Genomic DNA, 13,095 nt, shown 5'->3' on the forward strand with positions numbered 1-13,095 from the left:
TACAGGGACAACACTGGATCCTTAGCCTCCTATAACACAATGTAACTAGTTTGCTAGTTTCTTTAAAAACTAAACATGCAACTAACATATGATTCAGTAATTATACTGTTGGGCATTTATCCCAGAGAAATGAATACTGATTTTCTCAGAAAAACCTCGGTGCACGAATATTTATAGCATCTTTATTCATAATAGCCAAAAACTGGAAACAAACCAGATGTCCTTCAATGGATGAAAAGTAAACATATTTGTAGTATATCCACACCACAAACCACTAAAAAAGAATGAATTACTCATATATGCAACAATCTGAATGAATCTCCAAAAAATTATATTAAGTTAAAAAAGCCAATCTAGGAGTTCCCGTTGTGGCGCAGTGGTTAACGAATCCGACTAGGAACCATGAGGTTGCGGGTTCGGTCCCTGCCCTTGCTCAGTGGGTTAAGGATCCCGCATTGCTGTGGCTCTGGAGTAGGCCAGTGGCTACAGCTCCGATTCGACCCCTAGCCTGGGAACCTCCATATGCCGCGGGAGCGGCCCAAAGAATCAGCAAAAAGACAAAAAAAAAAAAACCCAATCTAAAAAATTTACATACTTATGATTCCATTGATATGTCTTGAAATTACAAAATAATAGAAATAGAGTTCATATTAGTGGTTGCAGGGGTGGTTAAGGATTGCGGTGGGTAAGAGAAGTGGATATAGCTATCAAAGGGCTAAATGAAGGATCCTTAGCATTATGGTAATGTCCTGTATCTTGACAGTATCAATGTTAATATTCTGGATATGATGTTGTACTATAGTTTTAAAAAACTATATATAGGGAGTTCCCATTGTGGCTCAGTGGTTAACAAATCTGACTAGGAACCATGAGGTTGCAGGTTCAACCCCTGGCTTAGCTCAGTGGGTTAAGGATCTGGCATTGCCGTGAGCTGTGGTGTAGGTCGTAGACTCGGCTTGGATCCCACCTTGCTGTGGCTGTGGTGTAGGCCAGTGGCTACAGCTCCAATTAGACCCCTAGCCTGGAAACCTCCATATGTGGCCCCGGAAAAAGACAGAAAGACAAAAATAAATAAATAAATAAAAATAAATAAAAAACTGTATATGACTCTATAAATATCGCAATGTTAAAAGTTTAATTTTTTTTCTTTTTAGGGTCAAATCCACAGCAAAATAAAATAAAATGCACAAAATTAAGTGAGAAATGCAAACCATGAAAAGTCTTGCTCCATATGATAAAATATTAATAACTTTAATATATCCAAAGCTTTTAGGGGTGGAGGAGTGGGATGTACAAACTACTGGGTGTAAGACAGGCTACAAGGATGTATTATATAATGTGAAGAATACAGTCAATATTTTGTAATAAATGTAAATTGAGGAGTTTCGTCATGACTCAGTGGAAACAAATCTGACTAGCATCCATGAGGATGCAGGTTCGATCCCTGGCCTTGCTCAGTGTATATATATACTTTTTTTTTTTTTTGTCTTTCTAGGGCTGCACCTGCGCCATATGGAAGTTCCCAGGCTAGGGGTCAAACTGGAATTCTAGCTGCCGGCTTATGCCACAGCCACAGCAACGTAGGATCTGAGCTGCATCTGCAACCTACACCACAGCCCATGGCAATGCTGGATCCTTGACACATAAGTCAAGGCCAGGGATCGAATCCACTTCCTTATGGTTAGTAGTTGGGTTCCATAACTGCTGAGACACGACGGGAACTCTGAGTGTAATCTTCAGAAAATGTATAAAAGGAGTTCCTGTCAGGGCTCAACAGTAACAAATCCAACTAGTATCATGAAGATGCAGGTTCGATCCCTGGCCTCGCTCAGTGGTTAAGGTCCAGCATTGCCATGAGCTGTGGTGTAGGTCAAAGATGCAGCTCAGATCCTCATCACTATGGCTGTGGTGTAGACTGGCAGCTGCAGCACCAATTTGACCCCTAGTCTGGGAACTTCCATATGCTGTGGGTGCTGCCCTAAAAAAGCAAATAAATAAATAAGTAAATAACAAAGCTGTATAAAAATTTTAAAAATATGTCCAAAGCTTTTGTAAATTAATTTTATAAACAAGTGAGCAAAGAACACAAATAGGCACTTCCCAGAGGAAAAATACAAAGAGCTAATATGCATCAAAATAATTAACCTCATCAACAATTAAAAGGATGAAAAATTAAAATGATGCAAAATTTTCACCCATCAGACTAGCAGAGATTGCAAATCAGATGCTGCAGGGTCTACTTAGAAGGGAGCACTCTTGTACTATCTACAGGAAAAGAAAGTGACAGACCTTAGAGCAGGGCTATTTGGTAATGTGCATTAAAAACTTGTTAAAAAAGGGAGTTCTGACTAGCATCCATGAGGACACAGGTTTGATCCCTGGCCTTGCTCAGTGAGTTAAGGATCCAGCATTACCATGGGCTGTGGTGTAGGTAGAAGACATGGCTTGGATCCCACCTTACTGTGACTATGGTGTAGACCAGCAGCTACACCTTGGATTCAACCCCTTGCCTGGGAACCTCTATATGCTATGGGTGTGGTCCTAAACAAACAAACAAACAAACAAAACCCAGGGAGTTCCCATGATGGTTCAGCGGTAACAAACCTGCTAGTATCCATGAGGATGCAAGTTCGATCCCTGGCCTTGCTCATGGGTTAAGGATCCGGTGTTGCTGTGAGCTGTGGTGTAGGTCCCAGAAGAGGCTTGGATCCAGTGTGGCTGTGGCTGTGGCGTAGGCCAGCAGCTGCAGCTCCAACTGGACCCCTAGCCTGGGAACTTCCATGTGCCACGAGTGCAGTCCTAAAGAGACCAAAAAAAAAACCTGTTAAAAAAGTACATAGCTTTAATATACTAATTTATCCCAAGAAAATAATCAGATACACATGGAAAGACTTATTTATAAAAATCCTCTTTACGGCATATAATTTGTTATACCCCCAGATAAGGGATTAATGGGTAAAGGACAGTCATGTATTGAAATAAAATGCAGAAAATGACACTTGAGAAAGATAACCACAAAATATTGTGAAAAATCAACTGAAAAAAGCTGGTTATAAAACCAGCAGTATTTGACTCTAATTTTATTTCAAAAGATAATGTTTTTTAGTAAACATGCTTACCCAAGAAGACTAGAATTCACATAGAAAACATTACAGTGGTTACCTCAGCTGGGTGGTCTCACCGGTGATACATTGTTTTCTTTGTGCTTCTTTGCATTATCAAAATTTTCTAGGAGTTCCCGTCATAGCTCAGTGGTTAACGAATCCGACTAGGAACCATGAGGTTGCAGGTTCCATCCTTGGCTTCGCTCAGTGGGTTAAGGATCCAGTGTTGCCGTGAGCTGTGGTGTAGGTCGCAGACATGGCTCGGATCCCGAGTTGCTGTGGCTGTGGCATAAGCCAGTGGCTACAGCTCCGATTCAACCCCTAGCCTAGGAACCTCCATATGCTGTGGGAATGGCCCTAGAAAAGGCAAAAAGACCAAAAAAAAAAAAAATTTATAGTGAAGACTGTATTACACTGCATCAGCCATTAGAAGAAAAAAGCAGTAACACTTTTTTGAAAAGGAGTCCTGTGTGTAAAGCAGGCAGCCAATTCACACCCTTGGCCTGGGAACAAGCCAGACACTTTAAGGGCCCTGAGCCTCTGGGCAATGGGTACAGACATGAGATATGTTGGGCAGGAGCAGCCTCCCTTCCACTTATGATGAGACATGACTTAACTTTCAGAGTTCCTGAAGTAGCTGCTAAGAAGGGTGGATAAGTATGGGCTAATTTGTCACAGTTGTGATAATTTTTTTGTTGTTGGGTTTTGTTTTGTTTTTTGTCTTTTTAGGGCTGCACCCTCGGCATATGGAGGTTCCCAGGCTAGGGGTTCACTGCCACAGCAATGCCAGATCCAAGCCACATCTTTGACCTATACCACAGCTCACGGCAATGCCAGATCCTTAACCCACTGAGAGTGGCCAGGGATTGAACCCGCAACCTCATGGATCCTAGTCAGGTTCGTTAACCACTGAGCCACAAAGGGAATTCCCAAGTATAATATTTGGTTGAGCTGTTATACTGTCCTGGTTGATTCTACTACAATTGCTTTCACGTTCCTGAAAACCTTGACACTGACCTGAAGCCTTTATAAGAGGTGAAAGGACATAAATTTTCACACAGAATTATATACCCAATGGAAAAAACTAACTACCTCCCCTCGCAGGTCACAGCCCCCTACTCCAGATCACACCCTTACCTGTAACAAGCACTTGACCCGTTCTCCAGGGGTCATAATTCCCGTAGTGAATACACCAGATAACATCCCAGCAGCAAATATTTGGGGATAGCTATATTGAAAACAAAATAATAGGTAAGTGTCTGTGACTAGCCACCCAGGACAGAGGCAATCCCAGTAAAGAGGATGACTTTGAATGAAAAAATAAGTATTTGGACTGGACAGAAGTCCAGCACAAATAAATTATATTTCACACAAAAGCCAAGTTCTAGGTATACTCTGACATCAAATTTCCAAGGCAGGGGTCTCAGTGCCAAGAGCAATGTGAATTTGGTCACGAGGGCCATACGCACACTCATACATGGGAGAATCCTTCCTTCCCTGGCCTGACATGCACAGTGACCGTGGACGAGTTTGCAGGCTCCTCTGGGCTTTAATCCCTCATCTGTAAAGTTTAGGATTGTTATGTAAAAAAGCCTCTAACCCAGGAAGTAAACCTCAGTCAACTCCAGGTCCCCTCCTCTGGATCACCAGGGGGTTGAGAACATTTTAAGCCAAGACTGACAGAGAACAGGACAGTATCAAGGCCAGGGGGAATGGCTGTGGCCACTTCCACAGGCTACGAGACAGCCAGACAAGTTGCAAGGAATGTGTTGTAATATGCTGAGAAAGTCAGGGATGGTACCCAGACAAGTGTGATGGGTCCTGTGGTCCTCTGTGCAGGGAATAGTCCCCCAGTGGCCAGAGATGTGGATCCTTACCAAGACCCTTACAGAAAGAACCACACTGAGTATTTGGAGGAGTTAGAGGCTTCTAGCATCACTACCTGTGCCACCTCTGGCATCTCCTTTTCTTTCTGAAATAAGCAATACCAGAGTGGTCAAGAGACAATGGAGGACAAAGCTATAGCTAGCATCTCAACAGTCCCCACAACTTAGAAAATCTTGCTAAAAACTTAACTTACTTGCCTGAGCCTCAGTGCATGGTATAGCTGTGAGCTGGCACATGAGCTAAAAGACCAGGTGCTCAGAGAGGACATGTGTCCATGGGACATTTGGACTACCAACAGTCAAACACGGCTTCAGAAGGAACCCATACATAGCCACATTTAGGGTCACCTGTGGCTATTTCTAAAAACTGGTCACATTTCTATAAATTCAGAGGGTCACAAGGACCCCAGAAATAGAGCGGAAACTCTATTTCAAATACATGTTGAGGAGTTCCCGTCATGGCTCAGTGGTGAACGAATCCGACTAGGAACCATGAGGTTGCAGGTTCGATCCTGGCCTTGCTCAGTGGGTTAAGGATCCGGTGTTGCTGTGAGCTGTGGTGTAGGTTGCAGACGCGGCTCGGATCCTGCGTTGCTGTGGCTCTGGCGTAGGCTGGCAGCTACAGCTCCAATTCGACCCCTAGCCTGGGAACCTCCATATGCCACGGGAGCAGCCCAAGAAAATGGCAAAAAGACAAAAAAACAAAAACAAACAAACAACAAATAGATGTTATCAGCATCTCTCTCTAATCTAGAGCCTTATTCAGCCTGCTCTGACCTAAAGTAGTGACAGTAAACTACATGGCACCCTGGCTTCCTCCCTTGAGCTCCCAGATTCCAAGCCTGGCCAGCCTGGTGGGTTTTGTGCTGCCTGCAGCCACCCCCTCCAGGAGTTTCATTCTGTACAGCTCACACTAAGCGTGCCTCATCATCCACTGTTTCTACTCAGAATTGTCGTGCATCCCAAGAAGCTGGTTTTCATTAACTACTTTTTAAATTCTGTAGTAAAATTCTGCCTCATCTGCCTCTTGATACTCAAATCCAAACTTCTTAAAGTTTACCAAAAGGAAATATACTAATTTATTTCACTATAATAGAGAAACCAATATCTGAAATTATTATAATCATGTTATAAAAAGTAAAACCAAAGTTGGATGCTCCCCTTCTCCCACCCAGGCAATGGAAAACAAAGCTGCTGCTGTCATTACTGCAACACCAAGTACCTTCATGACATTTTACACACATTTTAGCATTCAGATCTCCCAATGCTCTGGTGTTGGTATTACTAACATCCCCAGTAAGTGGTACTACACCTTGTAGAAGAAATGACAACCTGGTAAGGCGAGGGAGTAGCGCTTTGGGATTTTTCTTTTTCCCTTTAGGTTCACAGGGCAAAGGAAACTCAAGCACCTTCCTCATACAGAGCAATCAGGAGGTAGCCTGGGGGGTCTGGAAGGACAGCCACTGCCTGTCTGCCAAGGTTCTTTCCTTTTATCTGTGTCACACCACCAGGCAGAACAGCATCAGGTGCTCCAGGCTTGTAAGTACTCACCTGAGCACATCCTCTGGGTGTTTCTGTTGCAGTTTCTTCCCCAATCCAAACCCAAAGAAACACACAGCAAACATGGGGGTGACCCCAATGATGGGAGCGGCCATGCCCTTATATAGCCCCGTGACACCCTGTAAGGAATCACAGAAGTGGAAGCTGTTTATAGACACAACTATTCTTTATATCACTGAAACAGGGAAGTAGCATGTCCTCCCACTTGTGGCCTCCTTCCTTTACCTCTCCTCTAAGCAAGAAGAACTTTCATAAAATACCCCCACATTTATCAGAAACAGTTGTCTTGTGGAGTTCCCATCATGGCGCAGTGGAAACAAATCCAACTAGGAACCATGAGGTTGCGGGTTTGATCCCTGGCCTTGCTCAGTGGGTTAAGGATCCGGTGTTGCCAGGAGCTGGGTGTAAGTGGCAGATGCGGCTAGGATCTGATGTGGCTGTGGCTGTGGAGTAGGCTGGTAGCTGTAGCTCCAATTGAACTCCTAGTCTGGGAACCTCCATATGCTGCGGGTGTGGCCCTAAAAAAAAAAAAAAAAAGAAAAAAAAACCGCAGCATGTAACAAAGCCCTTCCAAAGTTCCTCCTACAGCTTCCCCCACCCCAGGCCAAGAAGGACGCCCAAGGCCTGAGGGCCAAACCCATGCCTCCCAACAGCAACTCTAGCCTTATTTCCATTGTCTGTCCCACTTAGTTCCATGCTGTACAACCAAGGCCTGTCTGGCAGCTCCAGAGAGCAGAGAGCTCAATCTGGCACAGCAAAAACCAGGGACAAACACAAATACGGACTAAGGAAGTCTATTCAACTCTGCAGAGAGCTGGGTTTATACAAACAATTCTTGCCAGGTCCCTAGCACCCAGCACATTGCCCAGCGATTAAATAAGTGCTCAATAACATCTGCTGACCAAGAAGTATGTAATCCTGCCTCTCTATAAGGGCAGAGGACTCTTAGCAGATCTGAAGCCCAAAGCCTCCAGTGGACACTGATCAGTTTCCACTCCAGGCTGATGAAAGAAAGAGAGTCTTACAGGAAACAACAGCAGCACTATCTCAGGCATGCATGGCTGGATGACTCCACCTCAAAATCTTCCTCCCACATCTGGGTCCTGCAGGAACCCTGGGAAAAAGTTCTTCTCCCAGCCTGAGTCCATCACTTACCAGCATTCCCTCTTTATCTGGGTGACACCTGCTTCTCAGTTTCTATATATTACATAAATACCTGAAGTTCCTGCTGTGGCACAATGGGTTAAGAATCCAACTGCAACAGCTTAGGCCACTGCAGAGGTGTGCATTCAACCCCTGGCACAGTGCAGTGGGTTAAAGGATCTGACATTGCTACAGCTGCAGTGTAGGCTGCAGTTGCAGAATGGATTCAATCCCTGGCCAGGGAACTTCCATATGCTACTAGTGTGGCCATTAAAAAAAAAAAAAAAAAGCTATATATTTAATATTTATTCATACAAGAATTATATTTAGAAAGCAAATACAAGAACTTTTCCTTTATTCTTTGTTTTCCTTCGAAAGGAAAAGTTCTCAACAAGGTCTTATCACACATGTGCTAATGAAGTGACTAATAAACATCACTAGTAATTTAAACTTCTTTAAAAAATCCCGTTTTCACTCTACGAAATATGTGAAAAATTATTATGTTACTTCGATAACCCCAAACCAATTCAGTGCCCTTATCTAGGGGTTTGAAAACTCTGCTGGCCTCTTTCAGTGTTCCTCAGACTGTCTGACTTTTCCTCCAGACTTTACATTACATGAACTTCTGACACTGACCCCTGTCAAACTGAGTATCCAGGATTGCATTTTCTTCCATTTCACATCTCCAATTATTCCTCATGAATTTCCTGTGGTCTAAATTATGGCTTTCAAAAGAGAGAACCATATTACTCAGCCATTAAAAAGAATGAAATACTGGCATTTTTAGCAACATGGATGGACCTAGAAACTATCATGCTAAGTGAAGTCAGCCATACAATGAGACACCAACATCAAATGCTTTCACTGACATGTGGAATCTGAAAAAAGGACAGACTGAACTTCTTTGCAGAACAGATGCTGACTCACAGACATTGAAAAACTTATGGTCTCTTGGAGTTCCCATCGTGGCGCAGTGGTTAACGAATCTGACTAGGAACCATGAGGTTGCGGGTTCGGTCCCTGCCCTTGCTCAGTGGGTTAACGATCCGGCGTTGCCGTGAGCTGTGGTGTAGGTTGCAGACGCGGCTCGGATCCCGCGTTGCTGTGGCTCTGGCGTAGGCCGGTGGCTACAGCTCTGGTTCAACCCCTAGCCTGGGAACCTCCATATGCCACGGGAGCGGCCCAAGAAATAGCAACAACAACAACAACAAAAGACAAAAAAAAAAAGAAAAAGAAAAACTTATGGTCTCTGGAGGAGACAGTTTGGGGGGGTGGGGGGATGTGCTTGGGCTGTGGGATGGAATCCTGTGAAATTGGATTATTATGATCATTACACAACTACAGATGTGATAAATTCATTTGAGCAATAAAAAAATAAAATAAAAAGAGAGAACCATTTTATTAGCTTCAATCAGCAGCAGGAACTATCAAAGACTCCAGAGCAACGACAATAGGAGGGCATAGGATGGCACAGTGAAAGAGCCACAGCTATGGGTTAAACCTCTGGCAGAACTACACAAAGTCACCCTATCTACCAGGGAAGTAACAAATCAACCCTGTGAATGTGTTTCCCTGGATAAGAAGAATGCCCAGCACTGAAATACCATACCTCTCTCATAAGAGTCTTCCGGAAACAGTCAAAGGTCCCAGAATACATAGGAGGTTGTCCAGGCAAACTGGGGGGTTGTGTCTGCAGTCGGACCTGAAATACAGTAATTTCCCCGAATTAGAACTGCCTGTTGGTAGAAATGGCCCAATTGTCTGCTGAACTCTGAACAGAGAAAGCTGCACCTGTGTGCCTGTCTTCAACATTCCACTTACTGGCTGGATTCCTCCCATTTATTCAAACCCTGCATTCATCGAAGTCATTAGTAGCATGCTTTTATACAGAGTGACAGTTCCTCTGATTCCCTCAGCCACTTATTTTTCCCATTTATTTATGATATAATGGATCCCACAATGACCCAATGGAATAGGTATTACCAGTTTACAAATGAAGAGACTGGATTTAGTGAGTTCAAGTGATGTACCAATAACTAGACTTGGCCAATGCAAAGCTAAGCTCTAGGCACTCCACACCCATTTGCAACACCTTGGTGGTAGTTAGGTAAGGTGCTCAACAAAGGTATTTCTGAGTAAGGTGGAGTTAATTTTACTTTTCCTTGTTCTCATCCTTCTCCACCTTTTGGTGTATCCAGTGCTTCAAACTGTCTCTGTCTTTAAACCTCCCTTCTTAGTACCCCCTCCTTTGTCTCCTTTTCTCCTCCAGATGTTCTCCAAGGTAATTATTCATCTGTTCCATCATACCTTTTAGAAAACTCAGATTTCAGGGCTTCAGCTTCTGCTCAGTGATAACTTTTATTCAACCATTTTCAGAGCTTCTCTCTCCACATTTAGGACTACGTTTCCAACTGCCTGGAAAAGCTCTCCCTACACGAATCACCTCCAGAATCTCATCCTTTGGATGAATGTGCCATTTGTGCCAGCTACCCTCTTTCTTGGGATTTCAAACTATAGCATCCAACTACTTCCTGTTGCTTCTCCTTTTTTTTTTTTGCTTTTGCTTTTTAGGGCTGCACCTGTGGTGCTAGGGATCGAATCTGAGCTGCAGCCAACAGCCTACACCACACCCACAGCAATGCCAGAATCAAGCCGCATCTGCAACTAGCACCACAGCTCATGGCAATGCTGGATCCTTAACCCGCTGAGTGAGGACAGGGATCAAAGTTGCATTCTCATGGATATTAGTCGAGTGAACCCGCTGAGCCATAAGGGAACTCCTCCTTCTCTTTTTTTTTCTCCTCTAGCCTAACCTATGGTATATGGAAGTTCCCAAGCCAGGGATCAAATCCAAGCCACAGCTGAAGCATGAGTCCACAGGCAACACCGGAACCTTAATCCGTTGTGCCACAGCAGAAATTCCTGCTTCTCCTCCTCTTATTCACATGAACACTAAGTTTACTGGAGAGTTCCTCAAGATGCTTCCAGAGGAGTTCCCATCGTGGCTCAGCAGAAACGAATCTGACTAGTATCCTTGAGGACACATGTTCAATCCCTGGCCTCACTCAGTGGGTTAAGGATCTGGCGTTGCCATGAGCTGTGGAGTACGTCACAGGCGCAGCTTGGATCTGGCGTTGCTGTGGCTGTGGTGTAGGCTGGCAGCTGTAGCTCTGATTAGACCCCTAGCATGGGAATCTCCATGTGCCAAGGGCGAGGACCTAAAAAGACAAAAAAAACAAAAACAAAAACAAAAGATGATTCCAGAATCCTAATTTCTTCCTCTCTCCATCTGGAGGCTTCTCTTAGGCCAAATCCTTACCCATCCTTACCCAGTGTGGTGGTTTTCAAATACGCCCACTAACTCTTTGACATTCTTCCCCTTCAAAAGTTAAATCCTGGAGTTCCCATCGTGGCTCAGTGGTTAACGAGTCCGACTAAGAACCATGAGGTTTCAGGTTCAACCCCTGGCCTTGCTCAGTGGGTATTAAGGATCCGGCGCTGCCGTGAGCTGTGGTGTAGGTTGCACACGCGGCTCCAATCCCGAGTGGCTGTGGCTCTGGCATAGGCTGGCATCTACAGCTCCGATTGGACCCCTTGCCTGGGAACCTCCATATGCAGCGGAAGCAGCCCAAGAAATTGCAAAAAGACACACACACACAAAAATTAAATCCTAATTCCCCTCCCCTTGATGAGGACCAGCATCAGTGACTCACTTCTACTGAATACAGAATGTGGTGGTACTGATGCTATGTGACTTCCAAGGCTAGTAACAAAAAGATCAGCTTCTGCCTGTCTCCACCTCAGATTATTTGCTTTGAGGTAAGTTAGCCACCATGTCAGGAGGACACTTAAGCAGCCTAAAGAAGCCATTTGTGGAGGAAAGAAGTCCTCCTGACACCAGCCAGCACTAACTTGCCAGCATATATGAATGAACCACATGGAAGCTAATACTTTAGATGAATACAGTCCTGGCCAACATCGTGTGTGTGTGTGTGTGTGTGTGTGTGTGTGTGTGTGTGTGTGTGTGTGTGTGTGTGTGTGTGTGTGTGTGTCTTTTTAGGGCCACACCCACAGCATATGGAAGTTCCCTGGCTAGGGGTCTGGCTGGCCTATGCCACAGCCACAGCAATGCCAGATCTGAGCCAAGTCTGCAGCCTACACTACAGCTCACAGCAACGCCAGATCCTTAATCCACTTAGTGAGGCCAGAGATCGAACCCACGTCCTCCTGGATACTAGTTGGGTTCGCTACCCCTCAGCAGAACTCCCTGGTCCAATTTTTCCTTGGCATGTAGAGGTTCCCAGGCTAGGGGTTGAATCACAGCTATAGCCATAGCAACACAGTATCTAAGCTGGGTCTACGGCCTACACCACAGCTCAAGGCAACGCCGGATCCTTAACCCACTGAGCAAGGCCAGGGATTGAACCCACAACCTCATGGTTCCTAGTTGGATTCATTAACCACTGCGCCACGACAGGAACTCCCAATATTTTTTTAAACAGCTTTAAGATATAACTCACGTACCATAAAATTCACCCATTTAAAGTGTACAGTTTTGAGTTCTCTGGTGGCCTAGCGAGTTAAGGATGTGTCATTGTCATTGCTGTGGCTCAGGTCACTGCTGTGGCACAGCTTTGATCACTGGCCATTGAATTTCTGCAAGTCGTGTGCACAGCCGAACACAGGAAACCAAAAAGTGTACAGTTAAATTGTTACACACGGAGTTCCCGTCGTGGCGCAGTGGTTAACGAATCCGACTAGGAACCATGAGGTTGCGGGTTCCATCCCTGCCCTTGCTCAGTGGGTTAACGATCAGGTGTTGCCGTGAGCTGTGGTGTAGTTTGCAGACGCAGCTTGGGTTCTGAGTTGCTATGGCTCTGGCATAGGCTGGCAGCTACAGCTCCAATTCGACCCCTAGCCTGGGAACCTCCATATGCTGCGGGAGCGGCCCAAGAAATAGCAAAAAGACCAAAAAAAAAAAAAAATTGTTACACACACACACACACACACACACACATATTTCCCAGGCCAGGAAACTTTTCAAACCTGAACCACAGCAGTGACAATGCCAAATTTTTAACTGCTAGGCCACGAGGGAACTTCAGTTTTCAGTGTATTTGCAGAGCTGTGAAACCCTCATTATAATCAATTTTAGAACACCTTCATCATTCCACACCACACCCATTAGCAGTCTCTCTCCACTCCTCTCTCCTCTCAGCCCCTGGCAATTATGAATCTTCTTTCTCTCTCAATGGATTTGCCTATCCCGCATATTTCATATAATTGAAATCATACACTATGTGGTCTTTCACACTTAGCTTCTTTTATTTAGCATAATGTTTTCAAAGATCATCTATGTTGTAGAATATCTCAGTCTTCTACTCCTTTTTTTTTTCTTTTTT

General features: G+C 44.5%; 1 protein-coding gene across 1 annotated transcript in view; it reads right to left on the reverse strand.

Annotated features, from left to right (window-relative positions):
• The window catches only part of SLC25A20 (solute carrier family 25 member 20), a 29,703-nt gene that overhangs the window by 10,229 nt on the left and 6,379 nt on the right, over nt 1-13,095 (reverse strand). The window contains exons 2-4 of the mRNA XM_047773759.1: nt 9,303-9,395; nt 6,542-6,669; nt 4,242-4,332 (exon numbers count right to left, since the gene is read on the reverse strand). Coding sequence (XP_047629715.1) covers nt 4,242-4,332; nt 6,542-6,669; nt 9,303-9,395 — 312 coding nt within the window. The remainder of the gene's footprint in view (nt 1-4,241; nt 4,333-6,541; nt 6,670-9,302; nt 9,396-13,095) is intronic.

Source organism: Phacochoerus africanus, chromosome 1, assembly GCF_016906955.1.
Source record: "Phacochoerus africanus isolate WHEZ1 chromosome 1, ROS_Pafr_v1, whole genome shotgun sequence".
Classification (NCBI taxonomy): domain Eukaryota; kingdom Metazoa; phylum Chordata; class Mammalia; order Artiodactyla; family Suidae; genus Phacochoerus; species Phacochoerus africanus.